Source organism: Lottia gigantea, assembly GCF_000327385.1.
Source record: "Lottia gigantea unplaced genomic scaffold LOTGIsca_8, whole genome shotgun sequence".
In the NCBI taxonomy this organism is placed as follows: Eukaryota; Metazoa; Mollusca; class Gastropoda; family Lottiidae; genus Lottia; species Lottia gigantea.
In genome coordinates, this window is record NW_008710662.1 from 3,424,838 (window position 1) to 3,438,267 (window position 13,430).

At 30.1% G+C, this 13,430-nt stretch overlaps 1 protein-coding gene across 1 annotated transcript; it reads left to right on the forward strand.

Moving 5' to 3' along the window:
- Positions 1–289: 289 nt before the first annotated feature.
- On the forward strand, positions 290–10,245 carry LOTGIDRAFT_229634 (hypothetical protein; the record flags this gene model as incomplete). Its single annotated transcript, XM_009067032.1, has 24 exons — positions 290–388; positions 974–1,130; positions 1,359–1,480; positions 1,631–1,634; positions 1,680–1,726; positions 2,096–2,189; positions 2,222–2,225; positions 2,409–2,438; positions 2,476–2,563; positions 2,837–3,038; positions 3,444–3,592; positions 4,004–4,156; positions 4,777–4,914; positions 5,229–5,380; positions 5,876–6,017; positions 6,433–6,640; positions 7,114–7,244; positions 7,519–7,632; positions 7,807–7,955; positions 8,295–8,453; positions 8,691–8,768; positions 9,261–9,390; positions 9,514–9,605; positions 9,925–10,245. 24 exons carry the CDS (start codon positions 290–292, stop codon positions 10,193–10,195), a joined length of 2,913 nt encoding a protein of 970 aa, XP_009065280.1. The 3' UTR covers positions 10,196–10,245.
- Between the last annotated feature and the right edge of the window lie 3,185 nt (positions 10,246–13,430).

Sequence of the window (13,430 nt, forward strand, 5' to 3'; positions counted from 1 at the left end):
AATATTATGGAATATAGTTAAACTGCACTTACTTGACTGTAATTACTTGAGTCACAGTAAATGACAATTATATATGACTCTTTAAAAGATTGCTGTATGATCACAATCTATATTAAGAGTTATAGTAACAAAAAACATAATTTTAGTTGATATATAAAACTCCATATTAAACAAACTAAAAAAATAAGACCTGGATTTTGAAAGTTAATTAAGAAAGCAAATCTAAGCAGGTCTAAGTATTATTTATATATGTATTTTATCATTATGTAGAGTACTGAATAGTTTGGCTATGGCTGCTGTGGTATTAAATGTTTATCCTGAGAAATTAAATCCTGTTATTAGACCATTGATGGATTGTATTAAGAAAGAAGACAATGAAACTATACAGGTAGAGTTTTCTTAGAATCTATGATTATTTCAAAGATATTTCTCAAAATTCCTAATTATAATTATATTCCTTATTATATAGCTTATTATAGTCCAATTAAGCATGTCCTTAAGACACAAGTGGCACATAATTAGCTGATCTAGAGTGGAAATTTTGTACAAATATTGCCTGAATAAAAAAAAAATCAGTACTAATAAACCAAACCTAAACATGAAATCCAAAATAAGAGTTTGACATTTCATTGGTAGCAGCTAATGCATCTAATGAATAATGAATAATGCCCTCTCCAATGCTGGGATTTTGCGAACAAAAGGTGTATTCTGAGAAACATTAGACACTGAATACACCTCTTGTTCGCATCACAAAATCCCAGCTTTGAAGAGGACAGAAATTTGATTAGCTAGCGGTGTCATCAAACTGACGAAAGTTCAAGAGGCCGGTCTTTAGACCCTTACTGAAGTGGCTAAATTAAAAATAAAAATTAATTAAAAAAATCGAAAGAAAATTTGTTCAATTTTGATAAGACTGAGTATTCCCTCTTATTTTGTTTCAAAGACTCTCCATTTTGTCTATGTTTTATTGTAGATTGAAGCATCTAAATGTTTAGCTAGATTGTTTGAATATGTATTAGATAAAACACCAAATCCAACCAGTAAAATAATCAAGAATTTAGCAACGTATGTTTGTTGTGAAACATCATCTACACCTTTAATAAACCAACCAGTTACAACTAAAACTGCTGGTATGTATTATCAATGATTGAATACTTGTAAATGTTATAATTTTACATCTGTATAAGAATCTGTCTTCCTATTTAGATTTGAATAAGGGCTCTTGGCGACACTTTGCAATTTATATGCAATGGTGAAATAACGGGCTCACTCAATTCGTGCATACTAAATATTTTGTTTACAAGCAGTTTGTACAGCAAAAGATCTGTAAGCTTTTGGTTATTGAAAAAAAGTTCCAGCATTGTACATCGCTTTGGTTCCAATTAACTATCTTCAATGTATTTCTATTGTAGATAGCCAGTCACATGAAGTGAGTTGTGATAATATAAATGGTATTATAACATTGTGTAACTTACAGAAGGTAAGAAAAATATTATACACATAGTTTCGAATAAAAGCTCAATTTCAAATTCTTTTAATTGTTCATTATGCATACATACTAGTATTTAAAAATGACCTTTTCCCCTCTAGTTATTTTTATAGACTGTATCTCTATGTGTTTATTAACTAGGTAAGTGAGAAAGGTAGAAAGTGGGTAAGAAGAAGTACTAGTGTTAAAGCTGAAATTGATAATTTACCAACAGATTTATTACATGATGATACTGAAGTAAGTCATACCTTTACTTTTAACCTTGTAAACTAAGCTGTGTTTTTTAAAATTCAAAGCTTAGTTACACATCAATATGAATATTCTACCAATACTAAAACACACGATAGTTTTTTAAATTTTCTCAACTAAGAAAATTGATAAGTGGACATCAGAACAGGTGGATTTCAGAACCAGAAAACAAACATGTATCAATACCAATCTAATTTGTTAGTCAGAACTCAGTCAGAAATTTATTAGGTCAATAGAAAACATCAGCTTTCTTCCATTTCATTGATAACATTTATCTGAAATTTTTTCTTGCTGTCACTATAGTAATGAATTACATTTCCAATATTGTATTGTTTCCAGCATCAAGAGTTATTAAAGATACAGAAGAGAGGTGGTGAAAGAGCTTTATGTACTATTTGTCAACATTTTAATTCTGAATTACAGAATAAACTTCCTGATCTATGGAATAGCTGTATTGAAAAACTTTCTCTTGTTACACAACAGTCTAGTAAGTACAACTAAATATAACAGCTATGCCTTTTACTCTTGCTTATCAAGGGTGTTTTGTTTTAGACATACACTTAAGTAATGGCTCTTGCACTGGTGTAAATAGACTGAGTAAAACAGAAATTTGTCAAATACTATTTTGTTGAAACTTGAGACTTATATTTTAGGATCTTTTTATATTTAGTTTGGATAATTCCAACTTTCAAGTTTTTGAGTATGTACAATGTTTTATTTATTTAAGTAACCAATAGTGATGAAGTTACATCTCAAGATCTTGTTAATTCATTACAAGTTTTACAAGTTGTCTCTCCGTCATTACATTCATCCATTTTATCTCAGGTAATCTTTCTTTTCTTCTGAAAATTGTGTGATCTAGTTAATGGCATCTGATAGTTGACTGGAAATAAAAGAAAACAACATTGGTCTTTTCCTCGTTATTCTGAGGACCTACGCATTTACAGCTGATTTGTCTGGAATAATCATTTTGTGAATGAGTTTAACTTTTCAACTATCATATTTTCGTGAATATTATCATCATGCCAAAGACTTCTAGACTCCAACATGAACCGTCTCAATTCCTCAATTCATTGTGAAGCATTTTTTTTTTTTCAGGTGACAGATAAGCTTCCTCAACTTTGTTTATGTTTACAACACCGCTATGCAGCTGTAAGACATATGGCAGCCAGATGTATTGGTGTCCTATGTCAACTACAATTACATTCTACTATGCAATTTGTGATAGAAAATATTATACCTATGTTAAGTAATACAGACAATGATATACAACGACAAGGTTCAATAGAAGCAATGGCCAGTATCCTTTTGATTTAATATTATTACTTAAACGAAACTTAATCAAGTGATGTGTGTTTTATACAAAAATAACACGAATACATAGCTGTAACAGATATTGAGATCTTAACATAGAAAATGTGGATAAAAGTTAAAATTGTATTTACCTGAGAATAAGTATATGATAAATCAGTGTTAATAGGATTTAAACGAGGTTTTGAAGCCTCTTTACGTGTATCAGAGACACTTATGGCTGATTTCCAGTTTGACATCCATTAGAAAATATTCCAGTAATACTGTTTGTGGTATCTAAATTTGACCATTTAGTTGAGCTGCTGATTATATTGATGATCTAAAGCGAGATTGAAATATGATAATAATTCTTGTATTCATAAGATAACTATAAAGTTCTTTAACCAGTGTTAAGATATAATAGAGATATTGGGAATGAATATATTGCCCTATATTGTATTATTAGTAGTACCAGTACTAGGTTGTATGTGTGATCAGAATGAACCAGTTAGACTAATGGCTACTCATTGTTTTGCTCAAATGATCAGATTACTACCATTAGAGGTAATGTATGATTTATACAGTTTTTTCATGTAGGATTACACCATATTTTAAAAATTTTAGCAGTAAATTGACTATGATTTCCTGTGTAGAAGAGACATATTAGTACAAAAGAATACGTATCACCAATATTGTGACTTTGCCGTGATTGAGTACCTTTGACCATCACTGTCAATTTTGATTCAGAATCCTCTATTTTAAATTTTTTGTTGCTGCATAATATCCCATTTAGGGTAAGATAATGAGCATTATACACTCAAATGTACAGTGGTCAGCAATGAAGTTGTTGATATTATTATATGTATCACATGATACACAGACTCTTACTATTGCACCAGTTTATCAGTATTTTTCCTACCATTCAACTCAAGCCAACTGTATAATGTACACAATAATTTTTGTTGTGATTATTAGGCTGGTATACCAGATCCACCGGAAATGAAAGGAGATCTAGCTAATAGAAGAGATAAAGAAAGAAAGTTTTTAGAACAGTTATTAGATGGTAGTAAATCAGAGGATTATGATATAACAGTTGATATTAAGGCAGAACTCAGAAAATATCAACAGGTAAAATATCTTAACTCAAACTTTATATGGGTTGAAAATTGAACATTGTGCTGCTCGATTGGGGGGTTCTGAAAGTAGGGGATTCACATTGTCAACCAGACTTTCAATAAAATAAGTTGGAATAGAGTTCAGAACACACTTTACATTTGTGGAAAAAATAGTAGGTGCAGACAAAATTCAAAATGGTGGAGAAGGAAACTGATGGGAAAAATTTGAATATGACATATTCCGCTTCTGTACCATTCGATTGAGGTAATCGATGAAACTTGTTTTGAACTCTCAAATCGAGCACCATTAACATGTTCAACCCATGCAAATGTTACAGCTTTTGTCATGTATTTTTAATTGCTGTGGTCTGTAGCTAAATAAGTTAATTTCTGATGTTTAAATGGATTGTGTACTCATTATGTGTAGTGTTAACTGTCAAATAACTTTCTTCTGCAACGATCCTCTTTGCAAATGTACATTTAGCATTTTTATTGCATTTTAGAGCAAAAGAAATTGATTTTATAGATGATAGAACTTCAGCATTTGTTTTTGTGCTTCATTAATCAAAATTATTGTGTATGAATTGAAAATGATTTGATTTGAACTGATGTTATTTTGGTTATATTTTGTAGGATGGTGTCAACTGGCTGGGATTTTTAAATAAATATAAACTACATGGTATATTATGTGATGATATGGGTTTAGGTAAAACATTACAATCTATATGTATACTAGCTACTGATCATTATGAACGACAGAAACAATACCAGGTAAGTTATTGGACTCTTTTATCTTTTTGTTGCATACAGTTTTTATGTCCTTATTCAAATAGAATGAATTGAAACTTATATGAGTCTTTTCTTTTTTAACTGCTGTGAAAAATTATTTTCAAATATCCTGGATTTACTAGAAGTACAATTAAGGGGAATAGTTGAATGGTCATCTGGTGTCGATGGTTCGAATTCCTGTCAAAGTAAGAAAAATTCTAATGTCAATGCTTTCAAGAGTCATCTTGGTATTACCTCTCAAGCCTTATCACCATTTTTATTTTCTTACCCAATATATTTAAACATGTTGATTGTAGAAAGAAAATACTCCAGATTGTTGTCCTTTACCATCATTAGTTGTTTGTCCACCAACACTAGTAGGACATTGGGTATATGAAATTAATAAATTTGTTGATAATGACTTATTGAATCCATTAATGTATGCTGGACCTCCTTCAGAAAGAATTAGGTTGGTATATTTTCATTTATTCATCACTTCTAAAATCACATATCAAATCCTTTACTGTATTCTTATTCAGCTGCAGCCTCATATTCAAAATGTCAAGCTATTACTTCGTACTTATACCTTGACTGCAAAAGTCACCTTTCTTGTATCATGGAATGCAATGATTTAATTGGATGGTATATCAGTGAATACAGCCAATCAGAGCTCTCGACAGAAAGGAGGTAAACATGGCTTTGTGTTTACATCCTTTCTGTTGAGGCCTCTGATTGGCTATATTCACTAACTTACAATCAGATCAAATCGCTGCATTCCATTATTGCAGTCAAGGTATCAGATGAAGTTTGTAATAGCTTCATATTGTGATGATGCTGCAGCCTATACAGTGACTGCTACTAGACATGATTACATAATTTCTGAGCATATTTCACAATATTTCACCTGATTTATAAATTGAGAGAAAAATTGTCTTTGTTAAGCATCATAAAAGTTTTGTTACAGGTTACAGAAGAAAGTTAAGAAACATAACTTGATAGTAGCATCTTATGATGTAGTAAGAAATGATATAGAATTCTTTACAACATTTCGCTGGAACTACTGTATATTGGATGAAGGTCACATTATCAGGAATGGTAAAACAAAGGTACTGATATATTTCATATTCTTTCTGTGGATCTGTGGATTTTTCATCTGTATCCTCATTTCAGTTGTATAATCAGTAGAATGAAGTGAAAAGTGTTATTCAAACAACATTAACTAAGGCCCCATTGTGTTACAATAAGAATATGTTGGAGTTGCTGTCTTTGCAGGCTTGTGTCTGTCTTCTTTTCCAAATCAGGAGTAAAGAACAAGTGCAGGAAAAACACTTAATTTCATTTGAAGTTTTTTTTTTTTTGCGTTAGCATTCATAACCATTGAACCATTGAAAAATTTGATGCATGTTGTGGTCCTTACGAGATGTTTTCTGTTTTTCTTTGATGAAAGATTAGGATTATCTGTTATATGATCATTAACTATATCATTAATAACATAATATATATAATATTGATATATTTCAGCTGTCTAAAGCAGTAAAACAGTTGCTCTGTAATCATAGATTAATATTATCTGGTACACCTATACAAAACAATGTGCTAGATCTCTGGTCCTTGTTTGATTTTTTAATGCCAGGATTTCTGGGCACAGAAAAACAATTCCAAGCCAGATATGGTAAACCTATCTTACAGAGTAGAGATGGTAAAAGTACAACCAAGGAACAAGAGGCTGGTAAGATCACCTGATTTCAATTATTGAAAGCAAACTGAAAATCTTCAACTTTTTTATCCTTGAAGCACTGACTCTATGAAATCATGCAGGCGGGCTGTGGAATCTCATTTTATAATTATATATCTCATTATATATAATGTTTTGAAACTTGGTCAATAACTGTTTCACAAACTTATTGTAAATTGCTCAAATATGACACATATCATGTTCATAATGATGTCAATATAGATATGGTAAAGAAAAGATTTGATGATGATAACTCACATTAGTTGTTTGAGAATACTCTGAATGGTAGATTGTAGATTTGTTTTGGCTCAAGTCACTCTTGAAAACCATATAATATAATATTTGAATGAATCATTTAGTATTTTGAGCGAATGTATGTTATTTTCAATCTTACTAAAAAGACTTTGACTTTTTATTAGTTTTGCTAAGTGGTTAGTGGTTATTGGTTCTTTTGTCTTATTTTATAGGAGCATTAGCAATGGAAGCTTTACACAGACAAGTTTTACCTTTTATATTACGAAGATTAAAGGAAGATGTCCTACAAGACTTGCCACCAAAAATTATACAAGATTATTATTGTGATTTAAGTCCTTTACAGGTAAAAAGTTTGACAATGATGTGCATACAGTAGAGGGTATAACTATTAAGTTAAGAGGGACAACATTATATACATGGTAGAAGCAATGTAGAAATTTGCATGTCAGCCACTCCAACTGGCTGATAGAACCTTATATGAAAGTCTAAAAGTACTATCTCAACCTTTGTAGATATCTAAATTTTGACTTTCTGGGTGAAGAGTAACAGATGCCTAATTGAGCTTCTGTATATAATTTAAAAAAATAGTGTAATAATATGATTTTAATGTATTTAAGGTTGAGCTATATGAAGATTTTGCCAAGTCTCAAGTAAAGAATGATATAGAAGATGATGTGGTATCAGAAGATAGTAGTGGGAAGAAATCTCAAGGTTCTACTCATGTATTCCAGGTCAGTTTAACCTACCGTAGTAGTTGTTTTGACTTTGAGGGCCGGGAAAAGTCTTTACTTCAGTCAATCAATAGGAAGATTGTCTTTTTGACATTCTTAATGATGCATGTGCATTTGATAATAAAAATTGATATATGTAATTCTTACTTCGTTTTGTACCATTATTAATTGTAGGCGTTACAATATCTACGTAAAGTGTGTAACCATCCATCATTAGTATTAACAACTAGTCATCCTAAATATGATATGATAATGTCTAGATTAAAACATGATAAATCATCAATACATGATATACAACATGCTCCTAAATTAACAGCTTTAAAGTAAGTTTTCATCTCTTTCTTTAGTCATTGTTCATACTTTGGCTTTGGCATACAGAAGTTCCCTTGTGAGTTAGCAATCTACTCTGGCTTTCCCACAATTCATCATTATTATCAAGATACAGGTCTTACTTGACACACTTTGATTGGTTTATAATGTCATTGGGTCAGGATTGCAGTCCATACTTGGATTACAGACATGAAGGTCATGAAAAAAAGAAATTATTATTAATTTTAATTAAATTGAACTTCCAAATAAACGGCAGAACAAGTTTACCTAAAAATCCAATTTGTTTAAGCTTAGTACACACTGTATCAAAATAATATGCTCATTAATTTCAGACAACTATTAAATGATTGTGGTATTGGTGTGGGTAGTAGTAATACTAGTGGTACTAGTAATATATTAGGTACTGATGTACCAGTAGTTAACCAACATAGAGTACTGTTATTTTGTCAGTTAAAAAGTATGTTAAATATTGTGGAACAAGATCTTATCAAGTAAGTGAGTTTTGTCATTTTGTGGAATAAATAAGAAACGTTGCCCTGAACTTAACTATAAAAATATATGACAGTTTTGTAGTCTGAAACATTATTTCTAGGGTTTAGTTTAGGTATATTTGTCAACTAGTTCATTTTGGGAGGTTGCTGTTAATGCATGATTATAATTAATACTTGCAGTTACATGTAACAGTTTTGGGAAACAATTTAGATATGTCAATTATTTTCTTATTATAGAAGAGAAATGCCATCAGTGACATATTTAAGATTAGATGGAGGTGTACCTGCTACATCCAGACACGATATTGTTCAAAGGTTAGTTCTTATCTTATCTCCTCCTCATTAGAATTGTTGTTTTCTGTGTTGATTATTACTCATTTCTGTTGCTTTTAGGAATTCCAGCTTACAAAGATATTTGATTAGGTAACTCCATATTTGCTTTGACTAGAAAATGGATATTTACTTGAATTATCTATTAAAATGTTATTGACACATGATGGTGGAGTAGGTTTACGTAACGGGTATATGATATTCTAGGCTTAATAATGATCCATCTATTGATATGTTATTATTAAATACACAAGTTGGTGAATTAGGTTTAATATTAACGGGTATATTATATTCTAAGTTTAATAATGATCCATCTATTGATATGTTATTATTAACAACGCATGTTGGTGAATTAGGTTTAATATTAACTGGTATATTATATTCTAGGTTTAATAATGATCCATCTATTGATATGTTATTATTAACAACACATGTTGGTGGATTAAGTTTAATATTAACTGGTATATTATATTCTAGGTTTAATAATGATCCATCTATTGATATGTTATTATTAACAACACATGTTGGTGGATTAGGTTTAAATTTAACTGGAGCAGATACTGTTATATTTGTTGAACATGACTGGAATCCTATGAAAGATTTACAGGTAGGTTGCATTTATGATATTTAAGTACTTATATACTTATGTTTAAGAAGTTTGACTTTATAGAAATTATAGAATAGAGATGTGGACTCTTTGACTTCTGCAATTTACTTTCACCCCTTTTAGGCTATGGATAGAGCTCATAGAATTGGACAGAAGAAAGTAGTAAATGTTTATAGATTGGTTACCAGAGGTACATTAGAGGAAAAAATTATGGGGTAAGTTTATTTCAGAAATCCAGCTGTAATCATAGGTATTATTTTGGTAAATGGATTCATTCAAAAGATAATGCTTATTTAATATCAACTTATTTATGTGGGCATTGATGAACAACTAATTTATGTAACATCCTACTTAATAGCTTGGTGAGGATTTAGTACTGTTTTTCTGTATATTGCACAGAAAAGGGTCCATTCTTGCAACCTTATTCATCCTTTTGACACACCAACACAAAGTGTATATTTTCCAGATACAACAGTTTTGAGCCTATCAGTGTTATTTACTCATTAATATTCTAAAATATTTGTCTCTTTTCAGGCTTCAGAAGTTTAAATTAAATATCGCTAATACTGTTATTAGTCAAGATAATTCAAACCTTCAGTCTATGGCTACTGATCAACTGTTACATCTATTTACATTGGATGATATGAAGAAAGGTGAAAGTTCAGTACCATCAACATCCTCTGATAAACCAGTTAAGAAAGAGAGTATGAAAACTATTCTAGAGAGTTTAGAGGGTTTATGGGATGAACCTCAATATGATACAGAATATGATTTAAATAACTTCATGCAATCTCTTAACAAATAAAATTCCTTATTAGTGCTAGAATAAATGAATAAACTATAAGTCTAAGTTTATATATTTCTTTCAATTATGTATTACAGCAAATCAGTCCCATCCTGTATCTCAGACATGATATATTGATAGGATATCAGTATGTAGTTTCGGGTCAGCTATAAAAGTATCTTTTTATCAGAGTTTTCTCCATTTTTATAGTCAAATTTCGCATGATTTTGGTATATATACAAAGTTAAACCATTAATCAAAACACAACCGATTATGGTTTGGACTATATTCTAAATTCATTTTTGTTAAGAACTTCACTTGTCATACCACTGCAAATAAAGTCTTGTGTTTTTTTAAGCTTATAACATTCATAAATCATATAAACTATTTTTTGTTTCTTGAAAAAGAAGACACTGATCAAGTAGAATCATATTTGTAATATTTAATGATGATAAAACAAAGGTACATCTAGAATTGTTTGTCTTCAAAGTACACAATCTAACAAAAAAAAATACTTTCAAATAATGTGAAATATTAGCCAAGTTGTTTCTCATGCACAATAAATTGCCAAGTAATAAATTAATTTGTACATAACATGAAGATATATTAAACTCTTAAAGCAGAATTATTTTACAGTCTTTTGATTGCTATAATATACATATTGAGCAGCTGAATAATAAGAAATCAAAAAGGACTCACAGTACATACAAATTTAAGACAATTTCAGCAATAACATGGTTCCAAAATAATTCAGACAACATACAGATTAAATTTAAATATTTACGTCCAACACAATAGCAAGTTTCTATTATGCCATGCTTTTGGCTTAGATAGAACATAATAATGACCCTGTAAACCAGTTAAAACAAAGCCTGCTTTAAGAAAAATTAAAGTCTTTCAATCATGCTGAAACCATTTAATGATGTTATTTTATTTGAACAACAAGTAAACAATGTATAATAAAGCCTAAAACTAACTAGAGACCTATTGGAAGTGATTCTGAAAAACAAGTGAAAGCATCAAGCTGAATTAAAATAAGAGTTTGTTCATTAAATATTACACACTACTACACAAAGCACTGCTTTTTAAGGCCACATCTTGAAATACATGTATTAGACATTAGTAATAAAGCTATCCTACATGTTCCTGGTATATATATTCAAACTTTCTTTTGTGAAATACTTGTAAGTGTTCTATTTGTTTGAATTACTAAACTTTACTGAATTATTTTATTCTCTGCACTACAAGGCCCTAAGCATTATGTACAAACCACATCAGAAGTTTTGAAATATAAAATTTTACATCTTGCTGGATAGCCATTTTGAATTCGATCTGCAACTACTTTTTTTCAGCAAACGTGGAACATGTTCTGAACTCTGTTCCAACTTGTGATATTGATCATCTAGTTCACGAACATGCAGAACTCACCAATCAAGCGCCCCCTATACATTGTATTACATGTATAGAGAATTGAAATATAAACAATTGTGTGACCCATTGACAATTAGGCTCAAAAATACCAGAACAAGACACAATACAGTTTGTGACAAAAGTTACAATAACATTTACAATATTTAAAGTATTCTGTTGATAAAGATTGATGAAGTTGATATTATACTGAGAATGTAAGCCTTTACATTGAACTGCAATCAAGATCATTTTACATGCACTAAGACTTTCCATGAAAGAGAACAGGTGAATTTTTTGAAGCAAGGCTTACTGATGTTTTCATTTCAGCACTCATGCCCAATTTTTCAGGCTTTTTGTGCATTAGAATGCCATATGAAAACTTGATAAGATCTCTTTTAATAGTAATTCTAATCAAAAAATGTTTATAAATATATATATATATATAAATATGAAAGATTATAAAATTCAGAATGATGGAAATTTTTTAATTGAATATATGTTAATAGTATTCAGAAGTACCAGAACTGGGCAAAGCTGGCCCTTTATGTGATCTTCAATTGATTAAATTTGAAAGAGTAATTGGAACAATATATGCAGTAGATAATTATACCTGTATGTTAATGATAAGGTTTATATATAATATATGTAATGTTAGGTTTGATATTAACTACTGTTATCAGATCTGAAGATTAATATACATTATTTGATCTTAATATACACACACCGCAAGATAGATAGATTAAAATACCTAGACAGATCTGCCTTTAGTTATCTTCATAATATCAAGGTTATGACTGGTTATCTTAGTGGGTATATCTCTGAAATAACATTATATTGTAAATTCATTCAAAGTTTTGATTTAGAAGCAATCAGCAAAGAACACAGTGATTTAACCTTGATATAATGAAGATTACAATATTTATACAATAATAATAATAATAATAATAATATGAGCCGTATAAAATATATAATATACTGTACAATTTATTCTTATCACACACCAACAAACTTCAATTCATGTACTTCACCTTATATTACTGTGCACTTCGGTAGTCAACTTAACACTTTCAATATCAAGGACGCTCATATATTCTAACTATTGACTCTTCTCAGTAGAACTAGTTATCACAATTGTAAGATATTCCAATGAAATCCATATATCATGTAGAGTTAGGTGTGAATTGTCAACTTAATATCATTTATATTTCTATATAACACTTTACACTACATATCAATATTCAGGCTTTAGAAAGAAAACATTCTGTGTTCATCTTGAAAAGTACACAGACAGTTGAAAAACTTATATTTGAAACTGATTTGGATAGAAATCTTTTCTGGGACTGGTTATTGCTTGATTTGGATTTTATTAATGCCTTTCTCTTGATTGAGTTCAATATAAGTATCAAGCTCTAAGAGATACAATTTAAGGCTACTGTGCCTGATTTGGATACAAATAATGCCTGGAAGTGTAAAGTATACTATAGAAATATAAGTTGTTATTACTGTTATCATACCACATGATACTAATTGGTGGCAGGCACAGAAACATTCTCATAAGAAAGGGTTATAACCCCCTTGTTGTTGTTGTTGTTGTAACTGGGGTTGACCATTATTAAATGGTAATAGAGGGGTTGGTAAAGTAGAATTAGTGAATCCAGGAGCTGTATTCTGTAACTGGTTCATAGGAACACGAGCAACTGATGTATCAAATGGATTGTTCATTTGTCCACTACTTGCAAAAGGATTATTTCCTGCAAAATAATATACAATCTAGGTAAGATTATATCTACAAGATTATATTCATATATCAAATAAATACAAGATGATTAAACTTAATTTTCAGATA